A 26667-nucleotide genomic window follows, 5' to 3' on the forward strand; every position below is an offset into this window, starting at 1 on the left:
ATAGAAATAAAAATATTGTACACAGAAAGATGAATATATTGTACAGTATTATACATTATACCCACATTGGGTAAAGGAAAAAACAAAACAAAAAACAAAACAACAACAAAAGAAAATAATTGAAATAATAGTATCTATAATATATTTCAGAGATGTTCACAGTTTATATATAATATAGCTCGAAAAGGAGTGGGAAGAAGACGAACTTATTTAACCCCACCCCCTATTCATCCTAATGAATAGTTACAATATCTGACCTATGTCGTACATTATACACTAAAAATTACATCTTAATATTATACATTACACACATATGCAATGTAGATACTTCTTTCTATAATTTTACTTGTCACTATAAATATTACTCATATTACCATCGTATATCATCATATATCAATATATAAATTAAGAATTGTGAAAATACTTCCAATTATATATAATATACTATAACTTACTATTTCACGACAATGTATTAAATATTTAAATATTTATGATGGCTTAATGGTGTTGATGTTAATAATAATTAAATTAGATTGTGTATGTTGTTCATTAACGGAGGCCAGGTGTTCATGTGAAACTGCTGTCAGAGAGAAGCAAACCCCTAACAACAGGACCACCCTTTACCTGTTTGTCTATGCTGTGCATTAAAAGAGACAAGATTTTGGCGAGTCAGCTGCGAGAAGGGGGCGCTCTCCAAGCAACAGAGCCACCACTTGCCAGCCCTGATCTAAGAATTATGTTGTATGCAAAGATATTTATAATTGTTTTTCCATGTAATTATCTCTATATTTATTACCATCAACACTGTCACCACTTTCTTAAAAAATGTATTTAATTCATGCTCCTGATCACAAATTGTTATATATTGATATAATAATAATAACGATGATAATCATAACAGCAGCAATTATCAAACCTAGACATTATTTAGATAATATATTGATCATATACCATATACCACACTACATACTTAAGCCTACACTGGAGGTTATAACATTATCTTATTATCAAATCCAACTACTATAATAACCTGATAACCGTTATAATATAATCATGATAAACAGTGAGCTAAAATCACAATATGTTTTCAGAGACCAGTATTATATTATAGTCATATTCATTCATCATATAATGTATATGCACACATACCTATACATATATATACACACCTACATACATGCATACATACACATTATATATACATATATATACATATATATACATATACATATACATACACACACATATACACATACATACATACACTACATCCATATATATATATATATATATATATATATATATATATATATATATATATATAAATTAATCATATTATATATATATATATATATCCATATGTATATACACATACATACATACACATACGCATCAATATCTTATCTAATTTATTATTCATAATGCATTATATATTTAAATCAAATGCAATTATATATGACTTTCTATAATTATAATTATATTAATACATAACCATTGTATTAATGAATGACTGATTCATTACATTAATCACATCATTAATCAAAGCTTGAAATACTTAAGGGGCATTTACCAACCCAAAAGGCATGACCTTATACTCATAATGTCCTGTGGGTGTGTTAAAAGCAGTCTTCCATTCATCACCAGCGCGAATGCGGACCAGATGATATGCATTGCGAAGGTCAAGTTTAGTGAATATAGTTGCCCCCTGAAGCAACTCAAAGGCAGTTGACATTAATGGAAGAGGATAACGATTCTTTATGGTAATCTTATTGAGACCCCTGTAATCAATACAGGGCCGGAAACCCCCATCCTTTTTAGCAACAAAATCCAGAATCCACGAATGCCTTTAAGGGATGTGACTGACCATTCCATAAAAGATGGGTAGACAAGAGAACTCCAGTAGATGCTGAGTTGGGAGAGGTAGTCTCTCTCATCACAGTCCTCCCTTTACTGGATGAGAGTTGGCTTTTCCCGAAAGGATTGGGCAGAAAGCTCTAAAGTGGCCAGGTTCACCACAGTACAGACAGCATCTATCCTTGATTCTGTGGTTTCGCTCTGATTGGGAGAGCCGTGATCGACCCAGCTGCATGGGTTCCTCCGTGGTAGTAACAGATGAGGCAGGATGCTCATGAGGCAGGGGCAGTACCAAGGAATGATGACTGGGAACATATCTAGAAGACTCTATGCGCTCCCTACGCCTCTCTCGAAAACGATTATCTAGTCGAATGGCCATATCAATCAGGGATTCTAGGTCCATTGCAGGGTCTCGGGCTGCCAGTTCGTCCTTGAGTTCATCAGAAAGTACTTTATTGAAAGCAACGGTCAGTGCTTTCTGATTCCAGCCACTCTCCATAGCCAGGGTTCGAAATTCCACAGCTAATTCTGCGACACTTCGAGTACCTTTGGTTAGCTGCCTCACGTCCCCTTACTGGATGTTCAAACACCCGCCTCATCTCGTCAATAAAGAGATTGTAATCAGAGCAGACTGCTGGTTGTGGAGACTGCTCCCACAGTGCAGTGGCCCAGGCTAGGGCATTTCCAGACAAAAGGGTAATAACATAGGCCACCTTGCTATGTGATGTAGGAAACTTACTTGGTTGTAATTCAAAGTTCAGTGAGCACTGGGTAAGGAAGCCCCTGCATCTGCCAAGGCTTCCATCATACCTTTCAGGGTGAGGCAGATGAATCTCAGAGTTGCTGGTAGAGGTGCTAGGAGGTGCTAGTGGAGCCTGGGGTTGAGAATCAGCATTCCCCTGTGGGTTCGAAAGAGCTTGAAGGTGTTGTAAAATTTCTGTGATGGCTTGTCCCAGTTTTGATACAGCCACTTCCTGTTGAGCAAGGACTTGTTCATGTTGTTCCATGGTGGCTACCTGGCTTGAAACAGCAGCTAAGATTCGTTCTGCATTGGACAATGGTTGAGCTTCCTCTGCTGGGCTTGTATTCATGGTTCAGTCCTACTGTTATGATCCCACTGGGGATCGAACTCAGGTCTCTGGTGTGTGTGTGACTTTGATGCAGACCACTCCACCACAGGAGATGATCAAACCCAAATGCAGAGGAATAAAATACAATGATACCCCAATAATCTGAGTCTTGTCTTTTGACCTTTACTTCAAGAAGGGAATACAGAACATTAGCACAGTCTTAGGTAGCACATTAGATGGGTCTGAGCAGGTAACAAAAAACTCTCCTTGATAGGTTATCCAAAAAGGTTTTCTTCTTTCAAACAGAAAAGATCTTCTCAAACATCAGTCCAATGAGAAAATCAAGGAGTCCACAGTTCACAAAAGATGACAAAAAACATGTAATCCAAGACCAAAACAGAAGGCAGAAAAAGTTTCAAACCCGTAAATCCTTAGGAATGACAAATGCATAGGCCAACATCAGGACTGAACAAGAACAAAAAAACAGTGAGGCCTTAAATAGGGTTTCCCATTAGAAGTGATTAAACACAGGTGAGATAATTACAACCATTAAACAAAGAGAAATTTGTCTGGGTCGAGACAGCACCATCTAGTGGTGAAAATAAGCAATTACAGACAAAACATAACACACCCCATTTATATTTAAAAGTTTCAACATCATTAACTAGTTTGTAATAAGTGTATTCAATGTTTAAACATGATCTTACTAAACCCCTGAGGATTGAATCAACGTCACATGATTCATTACCAGACAGTTTTTCTTTCCGTGATAACCAAATTGCCATTTTTACTTGTCCAAATAAGAAATTCAATAAGACATGAGACTCTTTTTTACTTGCTTTATATTCAGGCCCATATATAAACCGCATAGGTGAAAAACTGGCACCACTCATCCATTGTCGGAAACAACAGTTGTAATCTAGCACAATGTAAAAAATAAATGAAAAACAGTTTCCTGTACACCACAGAAAGGGCATCACCTGTGGATCAAGACGTGCTTTGTGTCTGTTAGTAGCTGTTATACCACTGAAGATCTCCAGCTCTTTTTTCAATAGGAGGTTTGTACAAGGTCCTCCAGCTGCCGTTGGGAGACGCACCTAATCCAAACACCTCTTGCCATTTAGATTCTTGTGCATTTGTGAGAGCATGAAGATGCAGTATCTTGACACACGACATCTACAGTGATTTTTTCCCTGTATTGCTGAAGACTTCTAACTGAGGTGTCTTAAAAGATAATAGTCACCTTCAGTTTCTTCACAGTTTTCAGTCTCAGCTGTAAATTCCAGTTCTGGAAAATCAAAAGTGTCCATCTCTCCATTATAGGATTCTAAGGAAAGTCTATAACTCTGTGGCAAAAACTGAGTCAAAATTTTCTTTTCCACACAGATTGATCTTATGCCCAGTTTTTCAGCAAAAATTTCGGCTGATAACCATTCACCTTCAGGTATCAAGTGTCCTATTTTTGTGATTTTTGCCGCCCACAGACTTTTCCTGAGTGATGCATCTTTAAAAATGTCCAGATTCAGTGCAGAGTTAAAAAGCAATGGCTCTTCCCTCTGCCACAAATTTTGTACGTTATTTGGCTCTCTGGAAAAGTTGAAAAGTGTCCATGTTTTTAAAAGTGATCTATAAAATGATGTTAGTCCTGCAAGATCCAACTTGTTTATTTCCATCAGGAACAGGTGGCGATCTAGTCCCATGTTGCCTGCTTTCCTCAATAAGGTACACGCTATCCCAGCCCAGCTCACATCCTTCCCCTAGAGGAGTCTCTGAGCCACTTGAAGTCTGAAGGTCTTTACTCTAGAGATGATATCCACTAGGCCTTGTCCTCCTTCCTGTCTGTGCAGATCCAGCACTGGCGCCTTTAACCAATGCTGGCCCGACCAGAAAAAATCCACCAGATACCTCTGAATTTGTCTCACAAGGTGTTCTGGAGGTTCAAGGATCATCATTCTGTGCCAAAGGGAAGAGGCTACAAGGTTATTACATATCAGCACCCTTCCCCTGTAGGACAGCTGGGGCAGAAACCATTTCCAATGAGACAACCGCACACGTACTTTCTCCAACACGCCCTCCCAATTTTGCCTTCTGTATTCATTTGTCCCCCAAGAAACTCCCAGATATTTAAAACCTGCCCTTCCCCATTGTAATCCACCAGGAAGTGTCGGTCTTTTAACAGCTTGACCACACGGCATCACTTTTGGACCAGTTAACTTTGGCTGACGAAGCCTTTCCAATAACACTCTAGAGCAAACTTTACTACATCAACATCGTCATATCCTCTGACTAGAACTGTAACGTCATCTGCATTTGCAGATCATTTGATGAGAGTTTAAAAAATTAAACTCTAAACCTGTAAGTTCTTTTCTTAATTTACATAGCAAAGGTTCAATAATTATACTATAAAGTCGAAAGAGGACAACCCTGTCTAATTCCCCTCTGAACGTTCACAGGAACACTTAAGCCACCAGCCATTTTATCATACATGTGGCTTCAGTGTTCAATAACCTTATTTAAATAAAATTATCAAATAAGCTTTATAGAAAATCGGCAGACAGTCCATCTATTCCAGGTGCACGACCTACAGAGAGTCCCATAACAGCAGCCGTGACTTCTTCATAGGTAAGTTCAGTCTCTAAACATGTTTTGGTTAAAACCGAAAGGTCATTAAGCAGTTCATTCCTACATTGCTCATCTGATTTTTCAGGAGCATATAGACTGGAGTAAAAGTCCACAGCAATTCTACGCATCTCAGTTTGATCACTCGTACTATTTATACACATTTTCGTGTGATCGGGCTCATTCTTTCTCCCATCTCTCATCCCATTAACATTTAGGGATCCCATCCGCAAGACTTCCATGAGAAAGAGGGAGAGAAAGAAAGAAAAAAATGCAAATAAAAAAAGAATTAGCAGTCATCAAGACTGTTGCACTTTTCCTTTGCCTTTCCTCTAGTCATCCGTTCTTTCCCTGTTTATTTTCCTTTTCTAACAGCAGTCATGTGCTTTTTTAACCGAAACCTCTACTGCTGTGAAAGTTCTTCAAAACTGCTTGTTTTCCTTGCCCAAACTTTTCAAGATCTGGGAAAAATCAGTGACTTCTACAGCTGCTTTTCCTTTTGTTTCATCTAAAAAGGAGTCGATCTGTTCAATAGTACACATTATCCTTTTCAGCCACTCTTGCCATAAGATGTATCTGACCACTGCTCTTCATTTCCCAAAACAACATCAGTACATTGGGACATTTCATCTAATTCATTATATTTCGTTATATTTCCTTCAGAAACTCCTGCTTTAGTTTCTTTATGTTCACACATTCCTTCGTCACCTCCCTGAGCTTCACTTATATCAGTCACATCAGTTACAGTCTCAGAAACACAAACCGGGAGGAGATACTGGATGTGCAGGCGGGTACGGAGGTCTCCAGGGCAGGTCCAGGAACTCAGGCAGCCATAGTGGGCCGGCGGCCTCGGCGGGTCAGGTGCCACGGGCGGCCACGGCGGGTCAGGTGCCACGGGCGGCCACGGCGGGTCAGATGGCCTGGGCAGCCACGGCAGGTCGGGTGGCTTGGGCAGCCACGGCAGGTTAGGCGGCTTGGGCAGCCACGGCAGGTCGGGTGGCTTGGGCAGCCACGGCAGGTTAGGCGGCTTGGGCAGCCGCAACAATGAGTCCATAAATGGCCCTAGTAGTTCAAAGTCTGAAAACGGCAGTGTCCAGGCAAGGTCCCCACCCACAAGCTCCCCACCCTCAGGTATACTGCCCCCCCCCAAAAAGTTCTTGGGGATTTCAGCGGGGTCCGTAACGGGCTCGTGGGCAAGGAGTTCGGGTGGCGCCGGCAGCAGGGCAGACGTATTAGGGAGAGCGGGCAGCTCGGTGACGACCTCCGTGTCTGTATCAGGGAGAGCGGGCAGCTCTGGGACGGCAGCGGGCTCGTACTGCTCTGGGACGGCAGCGAGCTCGGGCTGGCATACAGTTTCAAAGTCAATTGCGCTCGAGTGCATCCTCCACGCACGTAGGACAGCCAGAACATAAAAAGTGAAAACAGCCCTCTTGGCCATGGCAGGACTAACAAGGAGAGTGGGCTCTGGAGCGGACTCACTGGCTGCAGCCAACTCAACGGCTGGAACGACCCCTACGTCCACAGACACCGAAGGGGCGGCCATCTTGCCCGTGGGCACTGGCAAAGCAGCCATTTTGTCCATCGCATCCAGGGCGCTTGAGTGCGTTGCAACAGGCGAGCTTGAGAGCATTGCAACCGGCGAGCTTGAGAGCGTAGCAACCGGCGAGCTTGAGAGCGTAGCAACCGGCGAGCTTGAGAGCGTAGCAACCGGCAGGCTTGAGAGCGAAGCGGCAGACTGGCTTGAGAGCGAAGCGGCAGACTGGCTTGAGAGCGAAGCGGCAGACTGGCTTGAGAGCGAAGCGGCCGGCTGGCTTGAGAGCGGCGCGGCCGGCGGGATTGAGAATGAGACGGCTGGTGTATGCTTGGGAATACCAGCCGCCCGTGCTGAAATCAGCGGTGGGTCAACCACACTGGAACGTAATCCTTGCCGTTCTCTGACTGATCTAGAGACGTGACGTGGCTCTGGGCGATCAGTGGCGACGTGACATTGCTCTGGGCGATCAGCGAAGGCGTGACGTTGCTCTGGGCGATCTGCGAAGGCATGACGGTGCTCTGGGCGATCAGCGGCGACGTGACATTGCTCTGGGCGATCAACGAAGGCGTGACGTTGCTCTGGGCGATCTGCGAAGGCATGACGGTGCTCTGGGCGATCAGCGGCGACGTGACATTGCTCTGGGCGATCAACGAAGGCGTGACGTTGCTCTAGGTGATCAGCGAAGACGTGACTTGACTCTGGGCGATCAGCGGGGGTATGAACTGGCGTTGTTGTTGTTGTAGACGCCATCTTGTGAATGTCCTCTTTAGCGGCAGCCATTATGTGATGCAACGTGGTGTCGTGTTCCTCCGCGACACCCACGGTAAAACTAGAGCCACTCAGCTGCAATGCGAGGACAATATATTGCTCCAACGACCCCTCAGGCTGATGCAATGGCATGACGGAACTGAGCAGGTCAGATAGTCCACCGCGGAAGAATATCATGAGGCACACCTCATTAAAACAAGTTAACGGTGCCAGTTCTATAAAGTCCATGACATACTCCTCAATGGTTCTCTCTCCCTGACGGAGACACATTAATTGAGCAGACGGATTCATGATAGCTGAGACTGGAACACTCACCAAGCTGCTGGATCTGAGGATGGCTAGGTCTTCTGTAACGAAGGCGGGACTCAGGTAGGGATCCAAATGCAAAGCTTTATTTACAGTGAGCGTTGTCATACAGGCAGGGTCAAACGGGAGTAAACGGGAACAACAAGGAACAGGCAGAATCGTAGTCAGGGTGCAGGCAATGGTCAGGACAGGCAGCAACGGGTCAACAAACAGGAGACAGGCAGGAACGGTAACACTGGACAGGCAGACAGGAAATAACGCTTGGAAATGAAACACTTGGGAAAACAAGACCTAGCAGTGAGGTGATGTGTGTAAGAGTCTTTAATAGTCCTGGTAATGAGCTGCAGCTGGGTGTGATGATTAGTGATTAGTGTTAAGTGTGTGCAGGTGAGTGGCAGAGAGGATGATGGGAGATGTAGTCCGGAACTTGACAGGATTCATGACAATAGGGCTTTTTTTTCCTACTTCTTCAAAAATTCCAAGCTGAGGGGTTTTAAAAGACAAAAGACTCTTTCCATCATCTTGCCAATCTCCCACAGCAATAGTTACATTAAGAGAGGGGAAAACATAAGGAATCCCTTTTCTCCATTGATCAACTGCTATGGAGTCATTTGTCAAAGTTTTATGTTCCCCATGCAAAGACGTTAAAATTTCAGTAGTAGCTTGTTCCAGCAGGCGCAAGGATCTCACCCCAGCCCTTTCACTCAGTTCCTCTGTGCTTGTAGTCAAAATATGGCCCAACTTTGTACCAGCAGCCGTAAAACAAGCACACAGACTGATACCAGACATAAGTCTTGAAGGTAGAAAATTGTTCAGAAAAAGTGGCTCTTCAAAAAGCCATAATCCATAATTTGTGTCTGATGAACGTGAAATGGTAAAAACCTTCCATGCCTCCATGACTGATTTATAAAACAACGTAAGACTCGCCCGATCTTCATTCTGAAGCTCCATCAAGAACAAATGTTTGTCCAGTCCCATACCTCTGACCCGCCTGAGAAGAGCAGAAGCTGTCTTTAGCCATGATACATCTGTATGATACAACAGTCTTTGAGCTGCTTGTAGCCGGAAAGCCATAATTCGGGCTCTGATGTCTCTCAGTCCTTGACCTCCTTCTTGAACAGGAAGGTATAAAGCAGCAGCACATATCCAATGTTGTCCAGACCAAAAAAAAGTCACAAGTTTCCTTTGAATGTCTTCAATAATTCCAGCAGGTGGTTGTAACACACATACTTTGTGCCACAAGGTAGAAGCGACTAAATTATTAGTCACTAAAATCCTCCCCCTATAGGACAACTGAGGTAGCAACCATTTCCATTTAGACAACTTGCTGCACACTTTCTCCACTATACCCTCCCAATTTTTCTTTTGAAAATCATTTGACCCCAAAAAAACTCCTAACAATTTAAGTCCCTCCTTACCCCACTTAAGGTCCCCAGGTAATTTTGGGAGATTCTCAGATTCCCCTTTACCAGCCCAAAAAGCTTCACTCTTAGCCCAGTTCACTTTAGCTGATGAAACTCTCATAAAGACTGAGCACCTCAGATAAACACTTAATATCTTGAGTGTGATTCACAAAGACTGTCATGTCATCAGCATAAGCAGAGAGAGAAATTTTTGAGTCTAAAGAAAAATCAGGCACTTTAAAACCTGACAGTCCTTCTCTAAGTTTAATAAGCAATGGCTCAATTGCTAAACTATATAGCTGACCAGACAATGGGCAGCCTTGTCTAATACCCCTTAAAATAGGAATTGGCCGACTCAAAGTGCCCCCTATCTTAACCATACATGATGCACCGTTATATAATACCTTCAATACATTAAAAAGATAATTGTGATCAACATGATCAAAAGCCTTCTCTTGATCCAGAGCAATTAGTCCAACATCCACATTAAAACCATTGCAAATATCTATAATGTCTCGTACTAAAAACAAATTGTCCATAATAGACCTCTTTGGAATACAATATGATTGATCCTTATGTACAACCAAACCCAAATAATTTTTCAATCTATTTGCCAGACATTTTGAAAATATTTTATATTCTGTTGTAAGAAGGGCAACAGGACGTCAATTCTTCAATAAGGCTAAATCTCTTTTTTTTTCGGCAATAATGATAAAACAGCATACTGACAGGTAGTAGGTAAAACACCCTCTTTTATAGATTCACATAAAATAATCATGTCCAATGCAATTCCAAAACTTCTTATAAAAGTCTGCTGGCAGTCCATCTATTCCAGGGGATCTTCCTGAACTAAGTTGTCCCACAGCAGCAGTAATTTCCTTAAATGTTATACCAGCATCCAAGACAGTTTTAGATTCAGAGTCCAGCAGCATAAAGACTTGAATAAAAATCCACAGCATGGTTTCTCATTTCTATAGTCTTATATGTTATCCTCCAATCAGGGAGTTTAAGACATGGCATTTGTTTTTGTTGAGCCACCTTATATTCCAAGTTAAAAAAAAAAGAAGTTGGTGCATCCATCTCTGCTAAAGACATGAAATGGGACCTTATCAAAGCTCCCTTTACTTTTTCATTTAGGACCAGACTTAGCTCTCCTCTTTTCTTTCGTAAATCTTCATACAGTACAGAATTGTGTGCATCAACAAGCTGCAATTCCATCAAATGAATTTGCTTTTCAAGTGATTCAATCACATTCTTTATTCTACTACTACAGTTGGCTGAATACTGCTGACAAAAGGTTTTAATTTGAGTCTTACCTTCATCCCAACACTATTTCAAGTTTTCAAAAGAACTTTTTTTATTTTTTTCAATTTTCCCAAAAGAAAACAAAATTATCACAAAAAACAGCATCCTGAAGCAATTTAAAATTAAAATGCCAATAAACAGACTTTCTAGGAACATCTGACATGGTCATTGTCATAATAATTAAATGATGATCAGAAAAGCCTACAGGACGGTCCGTGTACCTTCGTATAATTTGTTTTTTCGTTTTTGTCTTCTAAACGGAAAAAGGAAGAAAGCATTCATTTATCACATATTCGACCCTCCTCATGAGCATAAATAAACAAATCTCGAGTCGTTTTTTCATATTTTTATTTTCGTTTTAATCACTCTTTGTTCTAATCCACCAAAAGGAAAAACAATAAAACCAAAATGGATAAACGGCTTGAATATTCGATTTCTACATGGGCGGGAATAAAACGCCCCTTTCCGCTGATTGGTCAACCAAAGATAAAGCCGCGCCATCAGCTCTCATCTCCAGAATCCGCTCCGCGCAACAGTAGACTATATATCCGATACATTTGTATGGAATATTACAGAGTTTATTGCAACTACATTTAATCTAGTTCTCATCAAACAGCCAGACTAATAAATAGCTCGACACAACCCGTGCCGGGGCAGAGCCTAGACAGAGCTTTCTTCGGTATTCATTCAAGTGCCGTGAAATACTAATTTATCGTAATAAATATTAATTTACGTGGCATCACAAGCGCTTCTTACAATACAGATTGTTTCAAAGCAGCTTCACAGTGATAATAGGAAAATTAATAGACAGCGTTTGTTTTGGCTTTGCAGCAGCTATAAAGTCTAGCTAAAGGTTTTGATTGAATCACTTTCGTTGTAAAAATCAATAATTATTAACTTAAATGACGCTTAAATGACACATTTTTTAACTGAAAACAGAACAGAAACAGAAACTTTCAATGCGTCTTGCCATTCATTACGTGTTTAAGGGTTATTGCCATCTTTTACCGTCAAAAAATTAATTAGTAAAATAAGCTATATTTAAAATAGCTATATATTATTAAAGGCATGCCATTTTTAATTTAAAATCTTACATTTAGTCAATACAATTATATTTTTTACATTATTTTGTTTCAAAGGCATCTTGCACTGCAGAGGTGGCAATGCAGCATCTGAAGTTGCTTTTAGATGTATTTACACAATTAATGCTGCTTAGAGAGGTCCGCTAATACATTCACACAGCAGAGCAAATACATAATGCAATTCCATTAATTTTATGTTTTATACAAAATGATTTGAATACAGAAATATTAAATAAATTACAAGATGAAGCGAATATAAAATATCGCCAGTAGGTGGCAGCAAGTCACTCTGTTAATGAACGAGTGATTTTATTCAATCGATTCGCTCGAAACGCTGATTCATTCAGTAATAAAAGGCTGTATGGCTGGTGAATCACTCAAAGACTCGGATTCATTCACGAATTTACTACTATAGGCTACTCTGTGCGCCTTATGTCAGGAGTCGCACAATGATCTGTGACTGATTTAGAAATTTAGCTGGCAGAAAAAAAATATAACATTGTTTTGAGGGACATACTCAGTGTTAATGAAATAAACGGTTCAAAACAATGTCAGGACTGCTGATCTGCACTTCACTACAATGTAACACTCTGCGCTGTTCGTCGTGCATTTTTGGTGCACAGATTTCAAGAGATGATCAGCTAAATAAAACAGGCGGTGTGCCAATTAGGGGTAGTTGTGACAGCAGATGCAATATAAATAAATTAATATTTAATATGATAAACTAATTCCACCGCATGTAAATGTATGCGCAGGCAGAAGAAAGCTATGGTCTGCAGGGTTTGTGTCGAGCCATTCATTAATCTGGTTGTTTGATGAGATATAGACCCAGATGAAATGTCTGATACATTCTCTCCGCGCTGTCCAGCGCGTCGCGTTGCTCCAGCAGAGATTTTTAGAATTGGTCAGCTAAATAAAACAGCGGTGTGCCAAGCAAATACATAGGCTAGGAGTAGTTGTGAGAGCAGATGCCACGTAAATTAATATTTAATACGATATAAATCCGCCAAATATTAATATTTAAACTTACGCGAATGAATAGCTTATAAGAAAGCTCTGTTTAGGCTCTATCCCGGCACGGGTTGTGTCGAGCTAGGCCTATATATTAGTCTGGCTGTTTGATGAGAACTAGATTAAACGTAGTTGCAATAAACTCTGTAATAATCCGTACAAATGTATCGGATATATAGTCTACTGTTGCGCGGAGCTGATTCTGGAGATGAGAGCTGATGGCGCGGCTTTATCTTTGGTTGACCAATCAGCGGAAAGGGGCGTTTTATTCCCGCCCATGTAGAAATCGAATATTCAAGCCGTTTATCCATTTTGGTTTTATTGTTTTTCCTTTTGGTGGATTAGAACAAAGTGTGATTAAAACGAAAATAAAAATATGAAAAAACGACTCGAGATTTGTTTATTTATGCTCGTGAGGAGGGTCGAATATGTGATAAATGAATGCTTTCTTCCTTTTTCCGTTTAGAAGACAAAAACGAAAAAACAAATTATACGAAGGTACACGGACCCAGGACAAATGCAACATTCAATTACTCTACTACTGAAATATTTAGACACATAAAATCTATCTAGTCTGGCAGCACTAACTCTATTATTAAAGTCTTAATCCATGTATACTGTCTATCATCAGGGTGTTTTATTCTCCACATATCCAATAATTGGAATTCTTTTATAAGTTTTGTCAATGCACTTGAAGACTGTATATGAGGTTCTACAGTATTACGATCTATAGTAAAATTTATTGTGCAGTTCCAGTCTCCACCAATAATAACACATCCTTCACTGGAACACTTTTTTAGACTTTCGTTGAGTATATTTAAAAAATGTAAGTGCTCCTGTCCCACTGTTGGCGCATAAATATTAATTAGAAAAACAAGCATTCCTTCAATCTTAGCTTTAACTACCAATAAACGACCCTTTACTGGTTCCTCTGTACTTATAATATCTACCCTTATGATTGGAGAGAAAAAGATTCCTACCCCTCTGCTTAAATTTGTACCATGACTAAGTATTTTATGTCCCTCCCACCACAAATTCCACTCAATTTCATTCTATGAGTTTCTTGCAGGAAGACAATATCAAGTTTTTTTTTGTTCAATTGTTTCATAGACTACAGCACGTTTTACACTATCCCTCCCACCATTAATATTTAAAGAGCCTACACTCTAAAAAATGCTGGGTTGTTTTTTCAACCCAACCGCTGGGTTGAGACTGCTGGGTAAGGACGCTGGGTTAATTCAACCCAATTTTGGGTTGAAGATCCCTTGTATTCTTAACCTAGCAGTGCTGGGTTGGGAACGCGGACGTGAAGGAGAGCATGCACGTCACGTTAACAGCACTGAGGACTCCGGTGCGAGAAGCCGCCATTTTCTCCGCGTCTTCGGATGGAATCGAGTGAAAGACGGTTTATGGTAAGTAAAGATAAATAATTAAAGATATTTTCACTTATTTCTGTCCAAAAGTATTTCGAGATGCATTTGAAGGCGAAAAAAGTCAGAAAAGAACTTAGATGGAAATTTTCGCGGTTTTTGCCTCATTCGCCTCATGTCTCAACGGCCTCTTTTATTCAATTAAAGAGACGTTTTTAAATATAGTGGGCTTCTTGTGTCATATTTACAAGTTTCCTGAAGTTTGTTAATGGAAGGTTATCAACAGATTCACGTTTTAATTCATTATTTTACTTTAATCTTCGCGGTTAACCCGAATGTAATGGCCTAGTTTTCCTTAAGGAAATGAAACTACGATATGTGATAAAGGTTGGTTTATTTTGATGATATTGAAGCGATAAATGTTCAAATGAATGTTTTGCATGTAATATTTCTGACTTGTTGCGCTTTGTGTGTTCATTTGGACCGCACCAGGAGTAACCGACATGCGACTGCTGCGCGATCTTCTCGGCTAACGTACAGAAGGAGAGAGGGAAAGACGATTTATGGTAAGTAATTTAAAATTCCACGTCGTCATCAGTTGTTTTTTGATAAAACCATGTTTGATTTCGTAGATCAAGCCAGAGACCTAGGAGTGTTCCATTCTTTTGAGTTTATGTGAGTTTATTGTTAGAAAATGAATGTTTCTGTTGTCTTCTGCCTGTTTAACGTTAATTAAAATGTTTATGCAACAACAGTATGACTTCTTGACATTTTTTAAAATAATTGATGTCCGTGTTGTTCTTTGCAGAACTCAAACCAACTGGAGAGGAGCCCTTCTCCTTGGTCTTCCTTTCTTAAAGGAATAGTGCACACAAAAATAAAAATTGTCACCATTTACCCAACCTCATGTCTTTCCAAAACCCATAAGACTTTTGTCCATCTATGAAACACAAATGAAGATACTTTTAATATTCTCATCTTTTTTATTTATTTTTATCCATTTAGTCTAGATAATCAGTATTTTTTAAGCTTCAAAAATGCAAAGTTATTGTAGTAGTCCATACCAATATTTATAGGTGAATACATTTCTAAATTATATCTGTTCATATCATGTAAAGCAATCATGTCTGTTCAGAAAATTCAAAAATGTTGGACTCCCAAACTTGCAATGGATGGACAAACAATTGAGAGAATATTAAAAATATCTTCATTTGTGCTTCAAAGATTAGAAAAAGTCTTATGGTTTTGGAACGACATGAGGAATGGTAAATTATGACAGTTTTCTTTTTTGGGTGAACTAATACTTAAAAGAGGAGCCCTCCAAGTTCATCAAAATGTGTGAGGTATGTCATGTCTGTTTTAATACTTGAAGAAAAAAGTTTTTTTTTTTTGTTTTTTTTTTAAAGATTTTTTTGGCATGTTAACTGTTAAAGGGTTAGTTCACCCAAAAATGAAATGAATGTAATTTATTACTCACCCTCATGCCGTTCCACACCTGTAAGACCTTCATTAATCTTCAGAACACAAATTAAGATTTTTTTGATGAAATCCGATGGCTCAGTGAGGCCTGCATAGCCAGCAATGACATTTCCTCTCTCAAGATCCATTAATGTACTAAAAACATATTTAAATCAGTTCATGTGAGTACAGTGGTTCAATATTAATATTATAAAGCCACAAGAATATTTTTGGTGCGCCAAAAACCCCCAAAATAATGACTTATATAGTGATGGCTGATTTCAAAACACTGCTTCATGAAGCATCGGACCATAATGAATCAGCGTGTTGAATCATGGTTCGGATCGCGTGTCAAACCGCCAAACTGCTGAAATCGCGTGACTTTGGCGCTCCAAACCGCTGATTCAACACAAAAGATTCATAATGCTCCGAAGCTTCCTGAAGCAGTGTTTTGAAATCCGCCATCACTAAATAATTTGTTATTTAGTTTTTTTTTATAGCACCAAAAATATTTCCGTGGCTTTATAATATTGATATTGAACCACTGTACTCACATGAACCAATTTAAATATGTTTTCAGTACATAAATGGATCTTGAGAGAGGAAATGTCATTGCTGGCTATGCAGGCCTCACTGAGCCATCAGATTTCAACTAAAATATCTTAATTTGCGTTCCAAAGATTAACGAAGGTCTTACGAGTGTGAAATGGCATGCGGGTAAGTAATTAATGACATTATTTTCATTTTTGAGTGAACTAACTCTTTAAGCTTCATAATGACAGAAAAAAACATCTCGCAGGACTCCACACTACATGCTGTGGGAGCCACTGGCCCCTTAAATGAAGACATTGTGGCAAAAACATGGTTTTTGAATAGGGCCGGATGGTAAACGATATCATGTCAAGATCACAATTAGATTTATGGCTAAAAAAGTAAGCTCTGGACATTTTTACTGTATATGGATTAATCTAATCCATCTGCAGTCTCACTGTATGAGGACAATCCACTTGAACTTCATCTCCAGAGCTGCTCTTGAGTCACTTCACAATGAGGTGGATGCACCTGTCTGAAAATTATTCAGTTTTAATCATCAAATGTTTCAGGAATTTGTTTTGTGTTCCCTAGTAATTTTCTTTTTCCTCTTTTTAATCAATGATCAACAGGTGGTGACAAGGATGAATACTGGTCAAAAAAGAGAATGACCTTCTCCAACGAAGATCACTGATGTGACCATGCTTTTTAAGGAGAAGATTGTCCTGGACAATTTAAAGGATGTTGCATGCCTTTGCTGTGCTAATGGAGCTGCTTCATGACTGGACATCAGTTATCCTAAGGAGGTCATGAAAATTGGCCGTGATGCGTGTTCTGTATGTATTCATGGACTCAACGAACTTTTAGCATATAATCTGACAAATATTCAATGCTTATTCATTGTTGTTCAGTGGAGAAATTCACACTCTCATTCAAACTAACATTCTTTCACATAATTTTCACAAATTTGTGTAGTGTTTTCGTTGCCAGTGGATATTATGCAAAAAAAGTCTTATTTGGTCTTAAATGCCAGTTATATTCATCAGTGTTCACTGAAATGTGAAAAACAATTTAATTTATCTGTACAAACTGTGGCTGTTGATTTTGCAATTCTTTTCTGATTTTCATCTCACATGCATGTTGTTAGTTTTGACCATGTTTGCCCTTGTGCTTGTTTTTAATAATTTTTTACCTTTTGATAGTCATTCTGTGTATACAAGTGATTTTATAATGTCTAATATTACTGGGTTTAATTAAAAACCCATTTGGGTTCATTAAAATACTGTAATGTAGTCATTTTACACCAAAATTTAGGTTACAAAAAACAACCCAGCATGCTGGGTTAAATATTTAACCCAACTTGCTGGGTCAAAACAACCCAGCACTGGGTTGCCAAAAATAACCCAAATTGGGTTGTTTTAACCCAGCATTTTTTAGAGTGTATCCTCAAAACCTCCATACTCAAGATTAAGATGGAAAATAAAGAGTAAAGCATGATATGAAAGCAAGGAAAAGACACCATGTGATACATGATTATTTTAGATTTTATATTTGCTCTTTTTTCTAGTCATTGCTTTGCCTTTTCTTATAGTGGTAAGATGCTTTTCCAGCCGAAAACGCTTCTTCTCACTAAGTTCCTCAACTCCAACAGTCCTCTGATAAAACATAACAGATTGAACAAATCTGTCTACATCAGAAAAGAAATCATTTATGTTAATTTGTTTACCGTACGTCTCATCCAGGAAACTTGATTTCTACAAGACTATACAAGGAATCTTTATTGAAACCTCCTGAAAAAGCTGCCTGAGACACATTAAATGCAAGTCCCTGTGAACCACCATCATTTTCACACATAGAAACTTGTGACTCTGTATCATCCGATTGCTCCTCTTCCACATCCTCATCATTCAAGACGCCTAAATACGATTTTTTTTCCATTCCATCATTTGCAGTTTCCAACTGTTTAGTACCTCTAGCTACTTCATCAGTAACATCAGGAGTTAAATCCATTACGCAATTCTTTGGGCCTACGTTAACTACATCACCGTCATTTTCAGTGTCAACAAGTAACGCATCATCTGAATTAACAGCACTCACCTCAACAAGTGGAACAACCTCATCTTTGGACGCCGCAACCAGATCAACGTTATTATTTGCGACCCCACTCTCTGATCCTGCTGCGCTCTCTTCACCTGTTTTCTTGTGTGGACACGTAAGACGCTTGTGTCCGATGTCTCCACGCTCGAATGCTGCCAGTAGTTGCATACACCATATACAACCTTCCTTCATGTTTCACACAGAAATTAATATCCAGTGTATTCTCAGGTGATTCTAGCACCATGTAAACATACCGTCTGAAAGACGCAACGTGCTTCAGAGCCGGAGGTTTACATCCAAGCGTAACAGTTTTAAAGGGACTAACAATTTTCCCAAAACGCGGTAACTCACGTTGCAAACGCCATTCTGCCAAACAAACACCAGTATTCAACTATTTTACAATTTCCTTTCTAAATCATGTATTTTCTAAACAGAAAAGCAAAAATAAATAAATAAAAGCTAGATTTAGAAACTCTCACCACACCGCAGCTCTCACCACCACCACCACTCTCACCAACTCCCAGAGAGAGAGAGAGAGAGATACATTTTTAAGAAAATATATGAGTAAAATAGAACTTGCTCTTGTAAAATAGACTAAAATATTTTGACTCAACCTGCATACATTAAAAGCATGTAATAAGATGTTGCAGTGAGGAGTCAAGGATCACATGTTTAGCAGTGAGGGGTCAAGGGTCACATGTTTAGCAGTGAGGGGTCAAGGGTCACAGGTTTAGCAGTGAGGGGTCAAGGGGCACATGTTTTGCAGTGAGGGGTCAAGGGTCACAGGTTTAGCAGTGAGGGGTCAAGGGTCACATGTTTAGCGGTGAGGGGTCAAGGGGCACATGTTTTGCAGTGAGGGGTCAAGGGTCAAAGGTTTAGCAGTGAGGGGTCAAGGGGCACATGTTTTGCAGTGAGGGGTCAAGGGTCACAGGTTTAGCAGTGAGGGGTCAAGGGTCACAGGTTTAGCAGTGAGGGGTCAAGGGTCACAGCTTTACAGGAAAACAGACTGATCTATCAGGGTTTTCATCATGAGATCAGGGTTTAGCTGGTTAGAATAGGAAATAATGTAAATTCGTGTTCAGACGCAAGGGGGAGATAAAGCGCTGAATCTGGGTCTTCTGGAGGGAAAAACTGGCTGATGACACACAATCATTTCATCATTGGTGTTTTGATCCACAAATACTTCTCTAAGATGTTTACTAAAGATGAATAAATCTGGAAAATCAACTGATAAACGTGTTAGAAAAGCAGTTAGTCTCAGAGCAGTCTTCAGCTTAGAGAGACGCAGATGAACAAACACAGATGGACGTCTCTGAGATGAACGTGTGTATCAGGGGGCGTCATTTTACTCTGATCTTCATTTTTGAGGCCATGAATGTTAATGCATGATGTGTTAAATATGAAGGTAAGATATATCAAAAATAAAGATCATCATAATAATAATATTGGTCTATCAGAACAGTTAATCATCTGCAGACCCCTTTATATACGTACTTTCCATATTCATTTCAAACTTGAGATTCACTGACTGGAACACAGACCATCTCCAAACACACACACTAACTTCTGTTCACTGTAGTTCTCAGTGCTTTAGAAATGATACACATAATTTCAGAGGTCTGACACTGACAGGACGCCATCTAGTGGCTGCTAAACCTCTCTGAACACACGCACTGACCCCAATGTAACTCTGCTGGAGCTGAACAGGATTGTGGAGGATCAGATGAAGCTGCTGTCTTCAGGCTGCTCATAGCTGGTCTATCAGGCTGGTTTTGAGGGGTTTGATCTCTCTTTTTGTTTAACTGTCAGGCTGTGACCACTGACCAGCTGAACACCAGCTGAACACCAGCTAGACCAGAGCAAAAACAAACCAAGACCTGCTGACTGACTCAGGCTGGTTTAGCGTCTTTTTCTCACACAATCACAAGACGATACAATTATTTCACTCTCCTCTCATGAAGAAATACAACACGTCCTGTGAAATATTTGTGTTTGCTAAAAAATATGATTGCTTTAGGTAGACATAACTGTCTTCTTTCTGATGAACACAATCTGAGAAATATTAATAAATATCCTGACGCTTCTGAGCTTTATAATGGCAGTGAACAGGATCAATGAGTTTGAGCTGAAGAAAGTGTCTCCATCCACATCCATCCATCATTTAGTTGAAATCTGGTGGCTCAGTGAGGCCTTCATAGACAGCAATGACATTTCCTCTCTCAAGTACCCTAGCAACCGCATATCAACACCTTAACAACCACCCCGAGTACCTTAGCATCTGCATAACAACACCCTAGCAACCAATCAGAATACCTTACCAACACCCTAGCAACCACCCCGAGTACCTTAGAAACTGCATAACAACACCCTAGCTTAATGATAAATATAAATACATCACTTTTAATAAACACTGCAATATTTCAATAAAAAATAAAGAGTTGTCAGTTTTGACTTTAACTCACAAATAAAAAAGCTCTGGTTTGGCTAGTTCGCTCGATCCTGCTGTAACAGGCCTGGTGGCTGAAGGAAAAATATTGTTGTTCCCTTTTATACACTTTGATTTCTTTATCTAGGCCTATAAAATAATAAAAGTTAATGAAATCAAACAGACACAATCTTAACAGAGTTCAGAAGTGTCACATGCAGAATCTGTTAAGATTGTTTTTTCTTCACTTATTATAGCAACTAACTTGAAATAATGGGATTATCTGGTTGTCTTTAGCCGGAAGTGAGGGTTGGTGAACGTATTAGTCAGCAGAAGCCTAGAGAGGAAGAGAGAGGCTGACAGAGAGGAAGAGAGAGGGAGAGAGAGAGAGAGAAAGGACAGCCGTGGATCAGAGGGGGTCACACACACACACACACACACACACACACACACACACACACACACACACACACACACACACACACACACAAACACACACACACAAACACACACACACACACACACACACACACACAAACACACACACACACACACACACACACACACATCTCTAGGTGAGGGAAGCAGAGGAAGAAAAGAGAGGAGGGGAAAAGGAAGGACAAAAAGGAAGGGGGGCACTACACTGTTTGTTTTCGTTTTCACTGCTTTGAAAAAAAATGCTGCAGTTTCTCTTTAAATTCATGGATAAATCATTGTAAACGGCTTCCATTTCTCATTTGAAGGAAACAGGAGGTCACGAGGAATACGCTGTAGTTTGAAGTTATTTGAGCGTTTGTGGCTTACTTTCTAAAGCAGCAAAAGGAGACACACGGTCCTGTAAGTGCTTATAGCGACTTGATAGTTTGTGACAACAAGACCAAGTGAAACAAACAATCAAATATAGTTACTTTACATTACTTTAGAAATATTATCAAGTAGTTTCCAAATGTCATTGAGTTCTGCGAGAAGGAATAAATAATAGCTCTATTAGTGGCCTTATAAATCACACTGCTCAACGAACACAGGGAAGAAAACCCTCTCTACTTTACCAGCCGGTTATTCACAGCATATATTTGTGGACTATGGCGACGGTCACAAGTCCAGAATCGAGCCAACAAGCTCACATTTACTTCCAGACGCCCCCCGATTCAACCGAAGAGGCCGAGACCCCGGTCCGCAAGCAAAGATGGATCACAGTAAAATACCACCGAGAAGAACTGAGAAAGAGACTTAATTTGGAAGAGTCGATTATTGAGAGAGCAATCACATAGCAACACCCTAGCAACCACCGTGAGTATCTTAAAAACTGCACAGCAACACCTTAGCAACCACCCCAAATATCTCAGCTTTTTTTATTATTAACAGGCCTATTCACATCCCTGTAAACATGCCCCTGCAGGGCCCGTACTGGCTCGTTGCGAGCACAGTGCTCTAGGTCCAGCCCACATCAAACCTAAACAGCCCAGTGTGGGCTTTCCCAGGCGAGGCCTACAGCTTTGGGCTCACTGCGCCTCTCTGTGATCAGCCCACACCAGAGAACTGCCCACATTAACCCATGATGGTCCAGTGTGGATCAGCCCAATCGGGCCCAGAGCAACTTTAAACATTACAAAAATAATCTGTAATTAATACAATAACAAAACAGTTAGATGACAAAACGGTCAAATGACTGGAATAAAGTAAAATCTCCTTATTTAAATAAGCTGAAAACACTGTCACATGATCAGCAGCAGAACATTAAACACTAACAGATCTGTTTAGATCTCAACATCTTCACTTACAACAATCCAGTTTGACTTTCTTTCATACTAAACTTTTAGATGTTGATGTTTTATTGAAAATCACAGTTGAAGTCACCGTTATGGAGGTCAGTGTTTGCTGTAGTTGGGCTCTTGACTCTTGACCTCCTAACTTTAATGTTTCTCTGGCTGCTGTAACTGTGTGTTTCTGAAACACTTTTGATTAAACAAAAACTGCAAGAGAAACTCTGGTTAGATGAAGTTGATCACTTTATTGATGATTCAATGGTCAGAATCAGAGAGATTTATATTTTACAGAGTGTGATTTAGGGAATGTTTGAGTGTCAGATGCTCCTGCAGTCATTGACCATTTCTTTTTTAATGATCATTAGTCGTTATTTTCATTAATGGTAAATGTTTGGCACCCTGTGCTGCCAGATTTATTGTTGTAGATTAATATTGAGGGTCCAGTGAGGGATTCCTGGGGTTAAGTGAGGGCTGCCAGTGCAGGACCAGTGCTAAGGGGTCAACGTTTTACCAATGAGCAAATTCTCAGGTTCCCTGCGCTGACACCCTGCGTGATGAAGAGTTAATCAGTGTTATTCACTTCACCTGTCAGTGTTATAATGATATGCCTGATCAGTGTACATTATATTTATTTATTATTTATTCTGGAGGTTTAAGATGTAGGGTCTAATTGAGTTTCATTGCTCAATATTAAAAATAATTTTCTTGTGCACTGTATTTCTGCTGGTTTTCACACTTCATCTCTCTCACACACATTCACACGCAAATACACACAAACATCAGCTCCTTTTTGACACTTGTGGCTCCTGAAGGCATCAGTGACGTCTGAAACTGTTTATGAACATTTGTTTTAGCAGAAGCGTATTAAACCACAGTGTGTTTAAAGGTTAAAGTGTCTCTACACTCACAGTTCTTCTCTCTCATCGACTCTCAATTGATCACTTGCTATTATATTTGCTCAAAAATGCATGTTTAGTTGATGTAAATCACTCAGATCGCTGCACTGAACTCATCTCTGGTTGTTTTGCTGTGACTTGTTGAAAGACACACCTGACGTCTGTGGTTTGGTTGAGTGTGGTTTGTGTGGACAGATCAACTGAATCTGAGATTAAAAGCTGAAAGATGAATGTAGAGACACTTGATCAGACCAAACATCTGTGGATTCAACCAACATGTGTGAACAAATGTGCTCAAATATAGTCATGATGAGAGATAAAGATCACAGTCAGAGCAGAGATGAATATAGACTGAAGAAATGACTCAAGTTCACACGTTTATTTTTGCGACCACATGATCGGTTTATTTTTCATCTCATTTCACACTCATCATTGTTTCCACTCCAGTGGTCAGCGTCTTCTTCGAACTGTTTGACAGTGTGTTTTCACCCAAAGCCGTGATGAGATCAATGTTTGAGATCAATGTTTATCAGCTTTTAAAATTGTACAAATGGAGGCAGAGAAAGAGAGAGAGAGAGAGAGGTTTAGAAACACTTTATTTTTCAGATTTTTTTTTAAATTTCTAGCTTCATATCCCAAAAAGCATTGAAAAACAATCAAATATAAAATAAATAAAATACATATTTAAAAACCTTTGACCAATTGATCATCATGTACAACACATAGAACCTAATTAATACACTAAATTTCACAAAAAGCAGCTTCATTATTTGTAAGACTGTAATAAGCAGACTCTTGCTGACACCAGACACATAAACATCACTTTTGGGTCAGTTGCTGCCAACTCTAAGCCTTTATTCTTTCTTGTTTTCCATATGGCCAATTCGGCTGTCCCTATTAGATCATTTAATAAACATATTCTTCTTCTTAATAAAAATCTATATTTCAGTCCTCTTATAAATATTTTGTCTGAAAAATCTTCAGTAAACCCCTGAAACAAAGTTATAAGTAAGTCAAACAGATTATTTACTCTAATGCATTTTAAGAACAGATGCTCTAAATCTTCTCCCTCACCACAAAACCTACACTGCCCACCAACCGCTGGATTCAGGTGCGCCACGTGTCTGTTCGTAGCTACAAAAAATATACACTAAGAAGAAGCGACACTCAATAGAAGGTTCCATTGAAACACCGGCGCCCAGCAGCGGCCCTGCGTTTCCACCATTTTGTGGTGAAAGTGAGTCGTCAGTCCACTGGTTTCTATTGCAATATCAGCTGCTTTGTTAAAAAAAAAAAAAAGTACATTAAAGCTGAAATTCAACCGATCCACCACAGAATAAAATACTATCACTTGTGATCATCAAATCCTTTTTACAGTTTATTTTACACACTTTGTGTTTAAGTCTTCCACTTTTTTCACAATACCTTTGCTCTCTAGAAACTCAGTCAGTTTGGGTTAAAATCTTTAATAAGGCTTATAAACACTGAATTATTACCAACATATAAAATTACATTAAGGACAAGCATCAGAAAAATTGGGAATGTTGGACAATAAATATATGAATATAACAGCTTGATTTTGCAGTGTTGTCTAATGTTCGTTAAAGCAAAAGTGTCCAAATGTGTGAATTATGGGATAACAGACACAGTAATGCATCATGTATTATAAGATCATTATGTTTGTAGTGTGATCCATTAAAACGTACAATATATATTTTATTCAGACCTAGATATTGTTACTATTACTCCACTAGGTCTGAAATATATTGTTCGCTGCAAACATGATGATCTTAAATTTATTAATTATTAATTTACTATTAATAAATGTGTAAAGTTGCATAAAATGGAAATAATCAATAAAGTAGTCTAACTATGTTACCTCAGATGGATGAATGGTTGGATTCCACAACTGATAAAATAAAACATATATAAGACAATGCAACATTTACTGTAGGAGCCATACTATTGACTGGTGACTTAATTTTTTTTTTGCGCTTCTGATTTGGCAGTGAAATTCACTGATTTGGCAGTGAAATTCACTGATTTTGGGTGTGTAAGATGTGAAGGATTGTATGGTCCAGTTAGTATTTTCACCGGCTGTGCTACCGCAGCGCTATCTAGTGGCTGTTTCCCCTTAAGTATCAAAGTGTCGCCTCTAGGGTTCTAAACTCTTTGGTAGTTATGGCCCTGTGAATAATCCTCCACTGCAGTTCGCTTCTCTACAGGGAGTTTATACAGGGTCCTCCACCTGTCTCTCACAAGGAAATCTGGCCCCAACAAACCTGTCCATCTTGAGGCTTATTGTCTCTTTAGTGACTTCTTATGCATCACCTTGACTATGAGGTAGGGTGCTTTCTTTGTAGCACAGTCCAGATACTCCAATTGAGGAGTCCCGAAGGTCAGGATTGAATAAGCAACTTCACCCTCATTCTCATCACACATTAGCGATGAAATGCTGATCCTCAGAAATTATTTTCTGTCACTCTGGTTTGACTTTTGTCCTCTTGCTAAGCTTTCTCTATAAGTGCTTTGTATTAGCGGAGAAATTTCCTCTATCAGCTTTGATGCAAGTCTCTGTGATCGTAAACCAGTCACTTCCTTAATAGTTTCTACAGATTTCCATCCATCTTTATCCATTAGGTGACCCATCTTCACGATCCCATTCCTGAGCAGACATGTTCTCACACTCACTGAGGACAAAAGTCTTGTCTGGATCATGTTATTAAAAACAATGGTTCCTCAGGAGCCCAGTGAATAGAACTGCTCCTATCTCTGTCCACATTTAAAACATTTCGCCACACGTGAAACATTGTCCGATAAAAAGGTGTAATTTCAGACAAATTTATATCTTCCAATCTCACTAAAAACAGATGCTTATCAAGTCCAAGGCCACCTGTCCTCTGCAAGATGGCACATGCTGAGTGAGTCCATAATAAGTCTTTATGATAAAGGAAACTTTTTACTCACCATTTTCTTTAAGAGCTGCTGTGCAGCCAAAATAATATACCAGTTATCACTGTAAAGCTGCTTTGACACAATCTGCATTGTAAAAAGCGCTATATAATTAAAGGTGACTTGACTTGACTTGACATTGCGTCATCTGCGCCACGAACTTGCAGGCCGTTCCTTGCTCTCCGGCCCTCCACCCCTACTGCTCCGGCTAGCTCTGCCC

At 39.6% G+C, this 26667-nt stretch overlaps 1 protein-coding gene across 1 annotated transcript in view; it reads right to left on the reverse strand.

Annotated features, from left to right (window-relative positions):
* The window catches only part of LOC137002951 (hepatic and glial cell adhesion molecule-like), a 99866-nt gene that overhangs the window by 48159 nt on the left and 25040 nt on the right, over positions 1-26667 (reverse strand). Inside the window, exon 4 of the mRNA XM_067362923.1 lies at positions 21393-21404. Within this exon, the coding sequence (XP_067219024.1) occupies positions 21393-21404 (12 nt within the window). The remainder of the gene's footprint in view (positions 1-21392; positions 21405-26667) is intronic.

The sequence above is a fragment of the Chanodichthys erythropterus genome, chromosome 3 (genome assembly GCF_024489055.1).
Source record: "Chanodichthys erythropterus isolate Z2021 chromosome 3, ASM2448905v1, whole genome shotgun sequence".
In the NCBI taxonomy this organism is placed as follows: Eukaryota; Metazoa; Chordata; class Actinopteri; order Cypriniformes; family Xenocyprididae; genus Chanodichthys; species Chanodichthys erythropterus.